Source organism: Anthonomus grandis, chromosome 18 (genome assembly GCF_022605725.1).
Source record: "Anthonomus grandis grandis chromosome 18, icAntGran1.3, whole genome shotgun sequence".
NCBI classification, from domain to species: Eukaryota; Metazoa; Arthropoda; class Insecta; order Coleoptera; family Curculionidae; genus Anthonomus; species Anthonomus grandis.
The window spans coordinates 9504413-9522656 of record NC_065563.1 but is presented as its reverse complement, the minus strand read 5'-3'; the positions used below and the strand labels follow the sequence as shown (position 1 = coordinate 9522656).

General features: G+C 37.5%; 2 protein-coding genes across 2 annotated transcripts in view; both read right to left on the bottom strand.

Moving 5' to 3' along the window:
• The window catches only part of LOC126747009 (piwi-like protein Ago3), a 44144-nt gene extending 37525 nt beyond the window's left edge, over positions 1-6619 (bottom strand). Inside the window, exon 1 of the mRNA XM_050455477.1 lies at positions 6278-6619. Coding sequence (XP_050311434.1) covers positions 6278-6424 — 147 coding nt within the window. The 5' untranslated portion in view covers positions 6425-6619. The remainder of the gene's footprint in view (positions 1-6277) is intronic.
• A 7930-nt stretch (positions 6620-14549) lies between these two features.
• The window catches only part of LOC126747023 (uncharacterized), a 312317-nt gene continuing 308622 nt past the window's right edge, over positions 14550-18244 (bottom strand). The window contains exon 5 of the mRNA XM_050455507.1: positions 14550-14724. Within this exon, the coding sequence (XP_050311464.1) occupies positions 14552-14724 (173 nt within the window). The 3' untranslated portion in view covers positions 14550-14551. The remainder of the gene's footprint in view (positions 14725-18244) is intronic.

The following is an 18244-nucleotide window of genomic DNA, read 5'->3' as shown; positions in this document are numbered from 1 at the left end:
ATTCTTCATAATAAAACAATTTATGCTTTACAGATCAAGAAGTAATTAAACAAGCCATATAAACTACTCAAAATCAAAAAAGAGACACTATTTTAAATGATAAATTATTATTATAACGAGAAATATTTCACGATTGAAACTTTTGGCGTGTACTTTCTACTAATTCTGTCAAAGTCAAAATATACTTTATTTGCTAAGTTTGCAAACTTGTGCTTAAAGCTTCCTAATCCTAGAATTTATAATACAAGTATTTATTTGGTTATACAGGGTACAGGACAAAAACAGAATACAGAATCGATTTTGATTGTACATAAGAAATAAAAACGTATCTGTGAGAGTTATCACTAATGCTTTTGAAGGGCCATCACATCGGCTATCACCGAAATCACTCTGTGATATTTTATCATTATATATATCTACCACTCACTCTGCCTTAAAAATAGTATCAAAAACTATACCTTGTATGGATATAACATGGAATAGTGGACCTCTGGAACACAACAAAACTTTTTTAGGCCAAACTCAGTCAGAGTCCATTTTGCTTTAGCCCTTTTAAATATTCAGTCGGTCAGAAATAAATCTGATGAACTTTATTTTTAGCATATGAAGATAACCCTGTCATTGTTGTTTTGACCGAACATTGGCTCAAACAGGGTGAACCTTTTTTTATAGAAAGTTATGCTCTCGCATCCATCTATTCCCGTACTCAGTATAATCATGGTGGAACTTTGATATTAATAGAGAATAAGTTTTTAGAAAGATATAACTTTGTTGATATAACCAAGTTTGAGTATCTCCTGGAAGAAAAAACTTTTGAATTTTGCACTGTTTATTCTAAAGAATTAAATTTGTACATTTTAGGCCTTTACAGGTCACCCTCGAGTAATTTTAGTAGTTTTATTGATAAATTATATAACATTTTAAGCCATATATCGGTAAATGCATCACTAATATTGACAAGTAACATTAATGTAAATTTTTTAGACTGCAATAACTCTAACAATCATTTGTCAATACATAGAGTGCTGAAATCTTTTAATTTAACTTTGCATGTTGACCAACCTACTCGCATCACTGCTAATTCAGCATAACTTTTAGATTATGTTTGCTCTACGCTCTGTGAAACGCAGGTTGCATGTAGAATTGTAAATGCCGGGTTGTCCGATCATGAGGCCGTATTATGTTCCTTTCTTCTAAGTGAAAAAAAGTGTACCTCAAGAAAAAAAAAGTGCGAAAGGTTGTTCACTAGAAAAAAATGTCTGTAAGTTTAAAGAATGTTGTAATTCAATAGACTGGAATGGTATCATACTTAACAACGGTGATCCTTTTGAGAGTTTCCATTCAACTTTAGTGGATGTTTTTGAGTCAACTTTTCCCATGGTGACAATTAGGGAAAAAAGGAGAAGACCCTGGTATAGCAGGGGTCTATTAGTTTCTGGTAAAAATCTTCGGTGTTTGCACTCCATAAGAAAGTTTGCCCTGGACAACTCCAATATCATAACCTACTTTAATAGATATCGCAAAATTTACCGCGATACAGTGAAATTGGCAAAAAACTTATACTACTCAAGTAAAATAAACCAATCAAGAAATAAGTCTAGAGAGTCTTGGAAAATTGTTAATGACTTACGAGGCGAACGTGGGAACCCTTCTGTTTCTAATAGCACGGTGTCGGCCGAAACATTCAATCATTTTTTCCAGGGTGTTGCTTTGGGTCTATCAATATTATTGCCTCAGTCTGTTAGAGATCCGCGCTCATACTTACACAACATTAAGGTGCCTGAAACATTTTTCTTTAGACCAACAGATTCTAGTGAAATAATGGAAGCTCTATCCTCAATGAAAAATAAGAACTCCTCTGGATGGGATGGGCTGTCACTAAACATCCTAACAGCCCTACCGCTACCAACCCTTGATTCTTTGGCTGAGGTGTTAAATGTTTCACTTTCAAGTGGGTCCTTTCCACATTTACTCAAGGATGCCTTGATTATACCATTATTTAAGGGTGGAAACTATGATGACCCATCAAATTTCAGACCCATAGCCCTGCTTCCCACGCTTGGCATGCTTGTAGAAAGATTGGTAAAAACTAGGATGATAGAATTTCTGAAAGGCATAATGTTCTTAACCATCAGCAATTTGGATTCCGGACGAAACTGGGTACATCTGATGCTATTTTCAATTTTTTGGAGAGTCTATACATGGGGTTGAACGCTGGGGAGAGTGCGGCGGCGGTGTTCTGTGACTCATCCAAGGCGTTTGACTGAGTCACAGAATACTGCTGCAGAAGCTAGAAACCTATGGATTCAGATGCTCTCGACTGGTTTTGTTCTTACCTATCTGGAAGAACACAAAGGATATTCTTTGACAATGATATGTCATCCCGTCTGGATATGGACGCTGGTGTACCCCAGGGTTCTGTTCTTGGACCAATATTGTTCCTGCTATATGTCAATCATATCTCTCAAATTCCAATTAGGGGCAAATTTACTATCTTTGCGGATGATACAACATTACTTTGGCATGACACTGACACCAAGAGATTAAGGAATATCATTGATGAAGATTTAATTCTTGTAAAGTCATGGTGTGAATCTAATAGATTAACTTTTAATATTTCTAAAACTAATATTTTAACTTTTAAATGTAACTTTTAAATGTAACCTGTCACTTTGCAAAATGAAACAATAAGTCCTTCTGAAACATGCAAATTTTTGGGCCTGACGATTGATAAGCAATTAAAATTTGAAAATCATATCTCCTCTTTAATAGGGAAGTTATCATCCAACTGTTATGCTATTAGAGTAATAACACATTCTCTGGGACTTGATGTGGCCAAAATTGCCTACCATGCTCTTACTGAGTCTCATCTGAGATACGGTATTGTGTTTTGGGGTGTGTGCTCTCAGTATTTGTTCAGCTCTCTATTTATTTTGCAAAAAAGAGCCATACGTTACATGTGTGCAGCTCCCTTTCGTAGCCTCTGTAGGCCATTATTTTTAAAACACTCTGTCCTGACATTGCCATGCCTTTTTATTTTAGAGACTGTTTGTCTTATCCACAAAAAATATCGCCATCAGCTTAGCCTCCCCTCCTCGGGTTACAATCTCCGAACAACCTTCTCTTTACCTCTGCCTATCCCAAAAAGTGAGCAGATTAAGTCCTCTTTTGTGTATGGGGGCAGAAGGCTTTTTAACCACCTACCCCTTTATATAAGACTAATAAATTGTGGAAAACGTTTTAGGAAAAATATAAAGAAAAATTTTTGCTTGCTAAAGCATTTTATTCTGTAGACGAGTTTTTAAATACAATTTTTTGACAGTGAAGAGTTTTGCGCAGCGTAATGTGAATTCTTACTACCCTTTCTTTGGGTGTGTTCTATATTCTATGTACGTAAGAATTGTTAAAATTTTTATATTTTTGTAAAAGATTATGTTGTCAACTATCTTTAAGGTTTTATATAATGCTTTGTTAACAACAGATGATGTTACGTAACAATAAAGCTATTTTTGACTTTGACATAGAAGTATATTTTATATAAACCAAGAAAAAACCAAAAAAGAAGAAAAGAAAAGGTGAGAACCAAGATAAAACAAGAATAATAAAAAATAAATAAAATAAATCTGATCAACAGATATATAATTAACTTTAAATATTAAAATAAGTCATTAAAATACTCTTCAATGCTGTAGTAAGCTTTTGGTAAGATTCATTTCTTTAGTTCTCTCCTAAACTTTTTAAGGTCTGTAACAGTTCTAATTGAAAAAGGAACATGATTAAATATTTTACGACTAATAAATATCAGACAGTTTCTCGTAAGTGAGGAGGTGTGGATTGGAAGAGATAAGTTGCCCACTTGACGAGTATTATGACTAGTGCAGGATGGTGGACCTACAGACTTATGTATGAGTGTTGCAGTTTCCAATATAAAGAGTGAGAAAACTGTTAAAATTCTTTCAGCTACAAAAAGAGGTTTACAAGAGACTCTCAGACCAACACCACACAGATACCTTAATGCTTTTTTCTGAATAGTAAAAATTATGTTAAGGAGTCCCTTGGAGCACAAACCCCAAAATGGCAACCCATAACGGATATGAGTCTATTAAGGCGAAATAAACTGAACGAGCAAACAACCCCCCCAACTCATGCCTGGCAACCCTGACAGCAAAACAACCAGAAGAAAGTTTAGCAGCGAGGCCCAAAACGTGGTTGTCAGACCTTAAACTCTCATCAATGAAGAGGCCGAGAAATCGACAATAATCCCTACCATGTAGTGGGCTCTGCTCATCAAACAAAAAACCCTCTACATTACACTTAAAGCCCAGAACAAAAGTCTTATCAACATTGAATACAAGCTGATTGCAGATGCACCACTCTTTAATTTGGTGAAGGTCCTCTACTATAAGAGATCTGACTACTTTTTAATCTTTGTTATGCCACAGAATTGTAGTATCATCGGTAAACTGAACCACTGGTCCATGCAGTGATAGAGAGCTTAAATCATTAACATATAATAAAAATAAAATAGGACCCAACATTTCAGTCTGGCTTTAGGCCAAATTATAGCTGTACGACAGCTCTTCTAAAAGTAACAACAAATATTGCTCTATTTCTGGATAATGGACAATGTTGTCCCTTTGATAGATATGACAAAAGCTTTTGATACTCTCAATATGGAACTTTCAATGGCAAAACTAAGGCACTTCAATATTCAGGCAAATGGGTGGTTTAAAAGCTACCTTCAAAACAGGCAACAGGCAATAAAGCTGACTAATGACGAGGACCACACCCTCATGGGTGGAGAAATGTAACTCAGGGAGTCCCGCAAGGGTCGGTGTTGGGAGCACTTCTCTTTATAATATTAGTGGCTGACTTAATTCATAAAATTATTTACTGCAGGTATCACAAGTATGCAAATTTATCTGCCATCATTGGTTGGTTGCCTGCCTGAAGCCTTGGATTTAATTAATGCTGACTTACAGAGGATCTCTGATTGGGCTGACAAAAACTCACTTTTTATAAATTCGGGTAAAACACAGGCAATCCTGTTCTCAAGAAATTAAAGCACCTTGAATAATGGAGCACCGAGTAAATTAAATATTGATGGTGTTGAATTGGAATGGGTAGATCAAGTAAAAAACCTGGGTCTTTGTATGGATAATCAAATGCCATTTAATGCGCATGTAAATAAGATTTGTCAACAGTCAATATTATAAATTAAAGTCACTGTATGAATTTAAGGATATTTTGCCTGCTAGTACAAAAAAATCCTTACAAAGAGTTTAGTGCTTAGTATTGCTGGCTACTTAAATATTGTATATGGTCCTTTTTTATCCAAACAAAATAAATATAAAATCCAGAAAATTTACTAGAAATTTGCCTCGGAGGGTTCATGTGTAAGATCAGGTATAAGCTGCACTGTACATAAATTACTTAATTTTCATGAACCAGAATATCTGTCAGAATTCCTTATTCAAAGGAGAGATACATGTAATGTAAATATTCGCTATAAAACCACACTGGCAATCCCCCAGCATAAAACTGAATTTCTGAAAAGTTCTTTTATATATACTTCTGCCTGTATTTACAATGGCTTACCTGCAGAAATTAAAGATTTAGAGTAAGTCTAAATTAAAACAATTTTTTGGAGACTGCTGATATTTTAATAGGGGTGTAACTTTGATTGTGGTATGGTTCTCTGAATCATTTTTGTTCAAATTTTTATTTTTAAGAAAATTGTACTATGTCATTTTATTATTTATTGTGGTGGTTATTAAAACATGCCTACCTAGTGGTACTTTCCACCTTTGTATGTATATGGAATAAATGTAATTTATTTGTTGTGTACAATTATTGTGCGAAAATCCCTTTTATTCACTTGATGAATTTTATAACCACATATCGCAGATACTAAACTCACACCTGTCTTAAATAAGCTGTTTGGAGTCAGTATGATTCTTTGTATGTATTGTGTTCCTTGCCTATTTATTTGACCGACTTATGTAGATGGGTAGTTGTAATAGTATTATATGATATATTGTAAGCTTCTGCTTTAATTATTTCACAATTGTGATGTTTCCATTGAAACTGATGACAAATAAACTTTATTATTATTAAAGTTTAAATATTAAAGCCCAGTGGGAATGGTGTATAATAGCTTACTATAGCAATAATAAAGAAAAAGCTTGGCATCTAATTAAAAAACGCTTTGTAAGCACTAATAAAAAGACACCTGCATCCTAAAATTAATTTTTACAAACAAAGTTGTTGTTGTTACCCTTGGCTTGGGGGGAGGCGGCTGTGTCGCCTCAGCCGCCTCAGGTTGGCCGCCCACGGTTTTTTGGGCCTCCAGTTCTTTTTTCTTTAGAAGGGCCATCAGAACGGCCCCTCGGCCACGAGGTACTGGGGCTCCTTCGTCTGCCATGGTACGCCCCTTTTAACCCTAACAAGATGGTCAAGCACTTTAAAGTGAGGGATGAGGAGTAATAGGAGTTTTAACCAAATGCACAGTCCACAGCCTTCCGCGGTTTACACATGAATGAAAGGAACCCAAATTACAAGGAGTCAAAACACTGAAAGTAGCACAAGGGAATTTTCAAAATTCCAAGCAAATATTGACAGCTCTCACTGTCATTACTACTGTCATACATAACGTGTTAACTCTCTCTCTCTCTCTCTCTCTCTCTCTTCTTTCGATACTGGGCTTTGCAACGGGGCAATTTACCCAGTGACTAGTGTTGATTATTCAATCATTAAACATCGGCAACATCATTTTTCAGATACGTTTTCATTTCAGTTGTTACGGGACTAAATTGGGATCGTTCCTCTTTTAAATTTGAGCTTTTAAGTGACATTTCGGAAAGGAAAGTGAATGTAGTTATTATTAAGAACTTACTAAGTCTTAGTAACATCTCTCAGCCATTGTCGGTGTGGTATATACTTTAAAAACAGTGATAAATTATTATAAAGACAAACACCTTGTTTGTAAACAGAAACAGGTGAAGCCGTGCGGCTTCGTAAGTGAGTCATTGTGCTATTTTAGGTTTATTTTACATATCACTTTTAAGATTTTTATGTTGTGCTTTTATCTATGTGATTCGGGACTTTTTGTGATTATCTTGTGTTCCACTAAAACTAGAAACTTATGTCTAAGAACCAAGATGTAAATCTAATTACAAAAGTAGTTTAAGAACAGGGGAGGCAAGTATTTCTGTTTTTGGCTTCCCAAAGATGAACAACTTCAATTTAAATGGCTAAGAACCATACCTAGAGATAATTGGGCTTCTACTCCATATTCTGTGGTTTGTGCCAAGCATTTTGACCCGAATGATATTATCCGTGAAGATGATTATCTTTTACCTGATGGCCCACTTACTAAGATTGCACAACGAGGTCCAGAGGCGGAAGGCTCAGCAGAGTCTCAAGCGCTCTAGTTGGCGCCGTTCGCATGGAATCCGTTATACTGAGACATGCAAGACGTTGGACTCTGTCCAGTTGAGCACAAATTTTCGCTTTCTCCATACATGGCCACCACACGATATGTGGGAAACGGTGCCCCGTATGTGGGAAAAGGGTCTCACAATGTGCGAGTAGAGCCAGTGAAGGATCTAAGGAGACAAACCCCAGGTATTGCCAAAAGAGCGCGCAGGTGGCCTTCTTGATTCTGGTGTCTGCATGATCGTACCAGGAGAGTTTGGGATCTAACTTGATTCCCAGGAATCGAAAAGTCCTGGAGTAATGCAGCTGCACGCCACCTAGAGATATAACAGAAGGCGTGCCAAAGTTACGTCTCCTCGTGAATAGTAGGGGCTATGCTTTTTTGGGGTTAATCCTGAGACCCCCGAGAGGCACCATATGTCCACCATACCCAGAGCTCTTATCATAGGGCCCCTCATTGAGGCGGCATCTTTCCCCGGGCAAAGGATTACCAGATCATCAGCGTAGGCCTGTGTGTATAGGCCAGCATTGTTTAAAAGATTTATCAGGCTGTCGACCATAAGGGTAGGGGACAATACTCCTCCCTGCGGGCAACCCTAGCCGCCAACGTTTTGACAATCTCGCTGTTAAGCTGGACAGATACATGACGTTGCGAACGCCTCTATCCAGCTAACCAAACAGGGTTCTGAGCCACGGCTCTCGAGTTCTTGGCAGATTATTGCGAAAGGGGTGTTGTCGAACGCCCCTTCAATGTCTAGAAACGCACCCAGGCAGGCCTTGGCACTACACAGAACACCCTCCACCTTCCTCACGAGGTGGTGTAGGGCCAGGTTTGTGGATTTGCCCACCTGATAGGCGTATTGGTGCACATGCAGTGGTTTTTTGACCAGGATGCTTTCCTAAAGGTACTGATCAATCAGCCTCTCCATCGCCTTCAACATAAAGCTGTTAAGGCTGATAAGTCGGTACGATTTGGGATCTGTAAAATCGCTTTTTTCGAGTTTCGGAATGAAGACGACTTTCACTTGACGCTATAACTTTGGGACGCAGCCCTGAGCAAAAGAGGTCCTGAATAGTCTGACTATGTGTGGGGTAGTACTTCTAACCCGTTTTGCAAAAGGCATGGATATAATCCATCCATGCCGAGAACAGCTAGGAGGATCGCGAGATGAGTTGGAGTTTGGGAAGTGAGTGCGCAGCATGACCTCCAGTGACTCCCGCTCACTGGTAGTAAAGCCGCCATCTGGAAGTGACAGCGACCCCAATTTAGTTCCAGAGTCCTTGGACAGTACTTTGCCGCGGAGGGTGTGTTTGTAGTGTTACGGTGCTTTTTCGTGTTACTGTTCCACCAGGCATTATTGGCGTTGGCGGGTCCCCGTCGGAGGAGACAGCTGCCCTCGAATGCCGCGACTATTACACGAGTCAGGTTGACAATCCCGATCTCTGTGTCGGCCGGAGTTGTGTACCTTGCCGGCATGTCAGCAAAACCACCGACTAGTTCCTCTCGAAAGTGGTTCCAGTCAGTGCACCTTGGATTTCAGTTCCTGCTTCTTTAATTCAAAAAGAATTTCCCTGTGGTCCGACATTGTGACCTCAAGGGACACTCCATGAGCTGAAAAGCTTCACAGTATTAGGTGAACAGATAGTACGGTCAATAATTGATTCAACCCTATTGCAGTAGAAAGTTGGGACACTGCCCCGGTTGAGTAGTTCTAGGCCATTTGAGCACAGGAAGTCAACCAGGGAGCGGCCCCTTGGGTTCTCATCTCCGCATGCCCAAAGGCCGTGATGTGAATTCAAATCGCAGTCCATGAGAAGCGAGAGACCCAAGTCTTCACAGTATTTGACCACCGCAGTGACGATGGGAAAGTAGGCAGAGCAGACTACCAGATCCTTTCCCGTGTGCATTGACAGTTTGACGGCTACTAGGTCCCTTGTACAGAGACCTGAGAGGAGAAAGCACCGCACATCCCTTGTAAGGATGCATGCGAGAGATTTTTTACAAGGTACTACATGTTTATGTAGTGTGCCGCCCGTCAAACCCAGGCCTTTAACAGAGCCCTGGCAAGTGCAGGGCTCCTATAATAAGACGACGTCGATATGGAGCTCAGTGAGCGTTTTGCACAGAACAGCGGTGAACGATCTTCCATGCTGTAGATTCGCCTGCAGGAATGTTAGGGGGCATACTGGGCATTAGTCCTTGGAGCTGAAAGGGCCATTGTCTACGGATTGATTTGTCGTTGATTTAATTGATTGCTTGATCTTTTTTTGACGACGTCCGCGGTATGACCTCAGTCACCGAGTCCACGAATTGTAGCAGCTGTTCGCCAGTAAAATCGACCTCGGGATGCCCCGTTTGGCACACTGCCACCTGCAGTTTGGTGCTGCCGACCGATCGCGCTGTAACGAAGTTACTAAATTTTCTGTAATTCTGTAATCTGTAGAATTACTCGGTTCTTTTTCCAACTTAAGTTAATAATTTTCAAGATTCATATTGACCACTAAGATTTGCCCAGTAAAGTTAGGAAACTTTTTATTTTGTTAATAAACGCGCGACCGCGTTAATTATTAATTTATCACCGCGTTAATACCTCAGTACCGTTCGTGTCCGTACCACCACTACGGTTATCGCGCATGTCCGTGCTCTATATAACGCGATGCACTGACCGGCAGTCCGTTGAGTGGCAGTCCGACCGCAGCAACCGACCGAGGTAAGCCCCACAGTACCGTACATCGCTCCGTTGCTGTTGTCAGCATGTAAGTATAATAGGTAAGAAGCTAGGCAAATCCCTTTTTCCTATTCCTAGTGTCTACAGGATACACGGGGTTGCGTGCCGGACCGTTACGGGGTAATACTGTGTATTCCTTAAAAAGTGCTAAAAGGCTACGTGTTGGATCGTTACGAGGTAGCACCCTGCATTGGACATTATTCCTAGTGTCTACGGGATACACGGGGTTGCGTGCCGGACCGTTACGGGGTAACACTGTGTATTCCTTAAAAAGCGCTAGGGGGCTACGTGTCGGACCGTTACGAGGTATCACCCCGCATTGGATATTATCCCATTATTCCCAACCTGACAGCATTGCCATCTTCTACCTACATAATTAGGACCGCGTCTACCGACATTTTGGTCAGTGGAGTTGGCCAAGGTTACGAGTGACCGCACTTATATTAGACCGCTTAATTATCCTGTGGGTGACTTACCGCTTACCATTCCGATTAATACCGACCGTTTCATACTTTATTTTCTCTGGGCTGTATCTGATCCGTTCATTCACTACCATAAATTACCGTACCGCTTTTACATTTTGCTTACCGACATGGGTTCTCTTCATTGCACCCCTCCTCTTCCCGCACCGTACCGTATTGAATTTGGCCGTATGTAAGGCTTATTGAGAAGTGTTAGCAAAGAGATGACATGTTAGGTTTTGGGATGAATAAATGTAATTTTGTTACAATGTTGCCTGCCTATAGTTTTACTCACACAGAAGACCTGAATTACTTTCTCCACTGTCTAAAGGCTACCCGATAGGCCGTGGTCCCTCATCCACATTAAACTTGAGGGTGGCGCCCGAGATAATGGTTGGATAACCAACTACAAACTTTATAAAAAACCCAGAAGATCGAGAAGGGATAGAAAAAAATTAGTAAGCGCCAGTAATACCATTACAGCGCATAGCTGACTAGGCCGGGACTCAGCGGTCCGCCTATAGCCGCTCTTAGACCGCTCTTAGCCCCGCCAGCGCGCTCGGTAGGCGTAGATCTAGGTGTCCTGAGCCTTTTGGTGCCTTGTCCCTCCTTAGTGGAAGCCCCAGGCTTGCAAACCTCTGAGGGAGTAGGTGCCAAGGCCGTCGCGGAAGCCAAGCCCAGGGAGCCCTTGGCCTCTTCTGCAGCCCTAGCCTTCCTTCTCCTTTTTTTCTCCGAACCGCAGAGGTTCTTTCTTTTCAGCTGTGCCCTGTTGAGAGCTCCAGCTAGATCGTCGATGTTGACGTCGGGGATTACTGCGTTTCCTTACTAAGGCAGAGCCCTCGGGAATGTGTGGACCCATCAGAGGAAGGGCCCGCAACAGGAGTTGAAGGAAAGGTGAGCTCTAATGTTTCAGAGCCCGCCATAGTGGAGGGGGAACGGAGGGGAGGGAGAGTTTTTTTGTTTCTTCTGTTTGATGGTCCATGTTGGTCCCACGAGTATATCGGAAATAGCGGTCCACCCAGGCAGAGCCGTTTATCTGGGTAAGGCTGGATACTCTGGAAGGTCGCCCGGTAGTCCAGAGGGAACGTCACCGATCGTGTTTTGCCCCACGGCTATATATCCAAGAAGACACGCAGGAAAAGACGAACACTAAGAAAAAAGAACAGCAGGCCGAGGGCGGCTGATAGTAAGCAGAAAGAAGAGAAAGCAGAGGCACACCAAAGAATAGCGGAAGAAAGGTATGACTCTAGTCCAACAATTCCAAGTGTTATTGCCGGGGAGTTTATCGACGTCCAGTCTAGATCCACTGATGCCATATAATCGCCATTTTGTATAAATTTTGTGACAGTTCTGAAATCCTCCAATGTAATGTGTTGATTATGTATTTTATAAAATTATTAAACTGTTTAAGATTTAAAATAAATCTTTTGGAACAACCGTCACTTTTGGTGGTTATGAAGAATAGCGAGATAAATTGAGCTCTTGTAGATTGGCATCTCTCTATTACCGCGTATTATTGGACATCTCCTGTAAGAGAGAGTCTAACTTGTCTTCACCAGATAAATTTACGAGGATCTTAGGGGATCTAATCTAAGAGGATCCCTGTTGCTTTGAATGGGTTTTGAAACAAAAGGAATTTTTAAGCCTTGGAGCACAATACTGTACTATTGTCAATTATTTTCCTCCATTCTCTAGTACCAGCAATCATAGTTACCTTCTTATCTAATTTTGTCTGCATCTCTGTTGGTGATATTCTCCATTCTTTAGAGCAAATTTGGAGCTCTTTTGTCTCCCTTCCCTCAATTGGTGAGAAGGCCTCCTCCTGTTTAAAGAACTGCTAGGAGCAGGGAACCTGTGTTTTAAAAAAAAATAGGTTTTAATGGCTTCACAGGTAATAGAAACCTTAAGTTCTTTACAACGAGATTTTTCTATTGCTTTAGTATTTTTGCATTGCTCAGAAAAATCTGTACCAAATAAAAAACTGTCAATTGGGGCATTTAAAGCAGCATGTCTTTAATATTTTTGCTAAAAATAGGAGTATTCTTAACGTTAAGTACGTTAAGAATAGGGTTAAGGGAGTCAATATTTTCGATCTCTTTGCCTCTCTGGCTTCGAGTCTCTCGTACTGCGTACCGTATCACATAGAGAACTCTAGATCCCAATCAGAGTGAGGCGAGCCTACAGTGCTACGTAACTTATTACTTTTTGCACTTTGACTGAGTGCACTTTCAATTGTGCGTTTCAGGCGTTTTATCAAAATCTCTCAGGCTTCGATCATCTGATCCAGATCCATATCTACCTTGACCTTAACCCAGTGTGCCTACGTCTAGAATTCTTACCCATATTAAACTGAAAACATTCTAAAAAGAAAGGAATTAGTATATATAAGAAAAATAAATTGAGGGAAAGGACGAAAAACGTGTGACCTGTTCACGCACAAAAAACCTAATGAAGTTGACAACTAACAAAATGTAGATAGATCAGCGGAAAGACACTATCACAAAATACAAACATATATAGACCACGCACTTAATAAATACTTATACCTGAACTGATAATTCAATAAAAAGTCGATGACCATTGGACGCCATTTTGCGTGATTGTCCTTTCGATGTTGGTCACTCTGACAAATTTCAGTTGTGCCAATTGTAGGGAAACAAAACAATTAAAGGTTGAATTTACAAAAACAAGCTAAGAATTTCGTTCAAAAAACTTGTGGCCTCTAGCCTACAAAAACCGTACTACATAGTTCTCTAATCTAGTGAACTCGAGAACAAAGCGCCGAAATATAATTCAGGAGATACTAATCGGCTTTGTAGGCCTTCCTTTCGTATTCGAGATTACTTCTTTGCGCTTCTATTTATACGGAATTAACTGTTACTTGTGACAGGTGACGTTTCAAAGACTGACAAGTGACAGAACTCTAGGAGCGTCTAAATACATCCTCCTGATGGTGCTGCTGCAGGTTCTCTAAAATCCGTAAAAAAAAATAAAAAACTTAACATTTCGTAAGAATTTTATATTTTAACAAAAATGTAAACATATATATAAAACAAACAACGAAATAAACGTCATATTAAATATCGTTTAGACTAACATATTACTTACAATTAGCTAATCTTTAACAGGTCTAATCTAGGTTTTTTTATACGAAAAGTTAGGTTAGTTAGATATGAAGAAGCCAGTAAAAAAAAAACGAATATTTCTATTAAATTTATACTATATAATAATATACTAAATGTATTTGGTTCAAATGGTCTAATATAAAATATCTAATACAAAAATTACTATATTCAGTACTTTTTTTTTAAGTTTATGGTTCCCGAAACGTTTTTTTCTTCTCTAAATAACGAGGAAAATGAACTGTTAATTATCAAAATTTATATGTTATTTCAAAGCTTCTTTTGCTGATATTACCTTGATATGACTAAGTATAAACTAATATTTGTATATAAGAAAAATTATTGTACTTTTTAAAGATTACTAGTTTGCATTTTGATGTAACGATATAAGGGTTAACGTACAGTCTTTCTTTAGGGACCAATTATCTGTCACTTGTCACCGTGACAAGTGACAACTGACGCAAATCTAAGAGCGTCTAGGTACATTCCCGATTAAATGAACTGTCACTTTGACAAGTGACAACTGAGGCAAATCCTCTACGCGAATTGAAACCCCCCAAGCGCAAATTATCCTTTAGGAATGAATAGGGGACGATGGATAAATAGAGGGATTACAGACATTTCACTTCACAAAATATGACAAATATCTTAAGGGCTATATAGCATGTCTCCCTACGTTCCTTTCAAAAGGCGGATTATAACTCGAGCCTAAGAAATGCGATGTTCAATGAGGATGTCTTAAGGACCCTCTAAAGCCGCACGTTAGCCCCGTTCTGTTTATAATAAAATAAATTGTTTAGTTTTAAAATACGTCGTTTCCTTGTGGCGCCCCCTGCTGGTGGTAGTCAGTGATCTCGTCTCCTGCTGGAACGCATTGGTGGGGAGAGCAGGTGATTTTCCCGCCCTGGGCGCAGACGCACTCCAAGCAGTTGCCGGTGCTGTGTGGTAGGTTGTCGCCCTCTTGGTACTCTTGACCTAAAATAGTACGTTTTTTTTAGGATTGTTATGGGTCTAAAAGAAAACAGGATTAGATGAAAATTGTTTGGAATTATGGGAGCTATTTGCGGGTGAAGGAATTTTAATATTATTCACAATCCAGTGGAAGAAAATTCGAAGAAACGTGTAATCAGAAATAAAAGATTTTCTCAAAATGTATACGGAATTTTGATTTTTTTATTTTTGAAATAAATGCTCCGGTTAAAGGCAAATAAAAAAGTGTTTTACACATTTTTCTTAAAAACGAACGATGATGAAGTTATTGGCACTTTTTTGGTTGCTGTCCAAAACTATCAAAATTTTGAGTATTCAAAAGGTGGCCGAAACAGATATTTTTTTTACCCTATATTAAGCGTGAAGGGACAGTGAAAAAAGTGTCATGACAAAAGGTTCCATTTTGCATAGGAAAACCAGGAAAAAGTAAAAAAGTAGATTTTCCATAAGAAACTACGTTCCAGAATTTTATTTTTTAGAAATTTCCCCAGATTTTTTGCAAGTATTTTAATAAAAATATTAATATAAACTGAAAACTATAAATTAAGGCAGAAAATTAAAAAAAAATGAATCATTTGTTTAGCCAAAAATTGAAGAATGAAATGATAGCCATGAAATTTTTCAAAAATTCAGGTTTTATTTTTTTCCAAAAAATATATGGGCTCTGAAAAATATGTTTGCAATGACAAGTGCTATTCATGGGTAAAAAAATATGATTTTATTTCTCGTACAGTGGGAGAAAATCTACAAAAACCTCTAATCCAAAAAAGGCGATTTTTTCAAAATGTATAAAAAATTTCGATTTTTTTATGCTTGCTATGGATGCTCTTTTTAAGGGTAAATTAAATAGCACTTAATGTATTTTTCCAAAAAACGAACGATAAAAAAGTTATTGGCACTTTTATGGGGTTTTGTCCAAAACTGACAAAATTTCAATAATCAAAAAATGGGCGAAAATTAAAAAGAAATTGCCATCTATTATTCATAACTAGACAATGAAAAAAGTCGTATGGCAAAATTTTCCCAAAAAGGAAATCTTGGAAAAAATTTAAAAGATTTTCCATAAGAAGCTACGTTCCAGAATTTTATTTTTTTTTTGAAAATTTATCAATTTTTTGCATATTTTTCGTGCTAAATATTAAAATAGCCTGGTATCTAGAAGCTAAGAAATAAAATTAAAAAAAAAATTTACCTAAAAACTGAAGTTACATGAAATTATCCAAAAAACGACATTCAATTTTTTTACAAAAAATCTATGGGTCCTTCAAAAATATGTCTTATATATAAGTGCTATTTAACATTAAAAAAAATATTTATTTTTCATGCAGTGGAAGAAAATCCAGAAAAAAATGTAATCCAAAAAAGCAATTTTCTCAAAATATATGAGAAATGTTGGGATTTTTTTTATGCAATGGATGCTTCTTTTAAGGACAAATTAAAAAGTATCCTATACATTTTTTCATAAAATGAACGATGAATAAGTTATTAGCACTTTTACGGGGTTTTGTCCAAAAGTGACGGAATTTCAAGAATATTCAAAAATAGCCGAATCAAAAAAAATTGCAATATATTAATCATGAAGAGTTAATGACAAAAGTCTGATAGCAAAGGTTCTTATTTTACAGGGTGCGGCATAGTTGAACCCTATGCTGGAACAACGTTGTAACTGCCAAATATTGTTTTGTTGGGAAATCGAAAAAAACGAAAAATAACCGATTGCTTAATCAAATGAATTTAATATATGGCTAATATCAATAACACTTATGAACTTAACCATAGAGAGGCATTGCAGACTTGACCACATACAGAATTCGGATTTACGAGAATATTTTCCTTATTTCAATAAAACAACGTTGTATATATCCACGTCGGTTACAACATTGTTTTAGGGAAATAAGGCTGTTACAACGTTGTTTTAGGATTAAAAATAAAGTTAAAGTTAAAGTGAAAAAATAATTTTTATTTTTCATGTCAATTAGGGATGCCGCGAGACACGAGACACGAGATGTCTCGTCTCGTCTCGTCTCGTCTCGAAGCCATTTTATCTCGTCTCGAAAGTATTTTGTCTCGAATTTTGAGACGAGACGAGACGAGATAAAAATGTTCGAGACAAGGCGAGACGAGACGAGACGAGACGTCTCGATATATGTAAAATGCTTCCAGTAATAATTGGAAAAATTGTCATTAAAATCACGGAATAGGTTTTGATTATTTTTTTGTTTCCCCATTATTATACTAATGGGCTTACGATTTGTGTAACAGGTGGTGTGTAGATTGGAAAAAATATCCTTAGAATTTAGGGGTATGTTTATTTAAATCTCTTGGACCAGTCACGTCTGTTTTTATTTTAGCTGCGCATTTTTTTTTCAACTTAACGTTTTTATACAAGGTGTGTCATAAAACGGTGGGCTTTCTTATTTTAAACAAACACCATATATTATTATATTTTTTGAATTTACCAAAAATTTAAGAATATTACCTGCATTCACCGGACGGAACAGTTGCGTCACTGTTACAAAACTGAAAAACTATCGAAACCCTCCGAAAAATGGTAAAGTCCAGTGCAACGATATATTAGAATGGTCACCCGTCAAAACACCAGCATTCCACCTGCCAAACAATGTCATCCACCTTCTATTTACATTGTTTGAGAATTAAAATGCTGGTGTTTTGATAGGTGACCATTCTAATATATCGTTGCACTGGACTTTAACTGCATTCATAACGTGTCGATTTGTCCCTAGAGTTTTGGTTTTGCCACATTTTGCAATTTGCTTTATAATTATTATTTAAAGAGGCTCCTATTTAATAATATATTCACATACATATTATGTTTTTTAATACCTATCTTTCGTCTCGAACAAACAGAATCAAATGATACTTTGTCATCTGTTAAAAAAGTCTATGAAAAATGTCGACGTCTACAGGTAATATGTTCGATATGATTATTGGAATTTTTGTCTTAAAATAAGTATTCCTATATAACCTTCTAAGCCATGCTTCAAAGGCTGTGTATACCCTTTATAATAAATTACTTACTTAATTATGGAATAAAGTAAATATAATAAATTATACATTTTAGAATAAAAAAATATAGAGCCAAACAAATACACAAATTTATGTTTAATATTTTAATAGGTACATTATAGTTATTACATTGCACTCTTCATAAAGAAAGAATATAAATTCAGAAACTTAAATATTAAAAATACGAGAACAAATTAAGTTTACGTTAAATAAATATATTTTCTAAACAGCAACAACAAATAAATACATTTAAAAAACAATATAACATGACAAGTAAGATATAAGTATAAACTTAATTAGAATAGACATTTAGTTCAAATTTATCAATGTACGTAAAATGTTTAGATCAAATTGCTAATAAATACCAAAAGGCATAAATAAATACCCAATAAAAAGTTTCAGTAGTCAATATTTATTTTATCTTTTAATCTACAAGTGTACCATGAATTTAAGCACAGCAATGAACGAGCCGATTCTG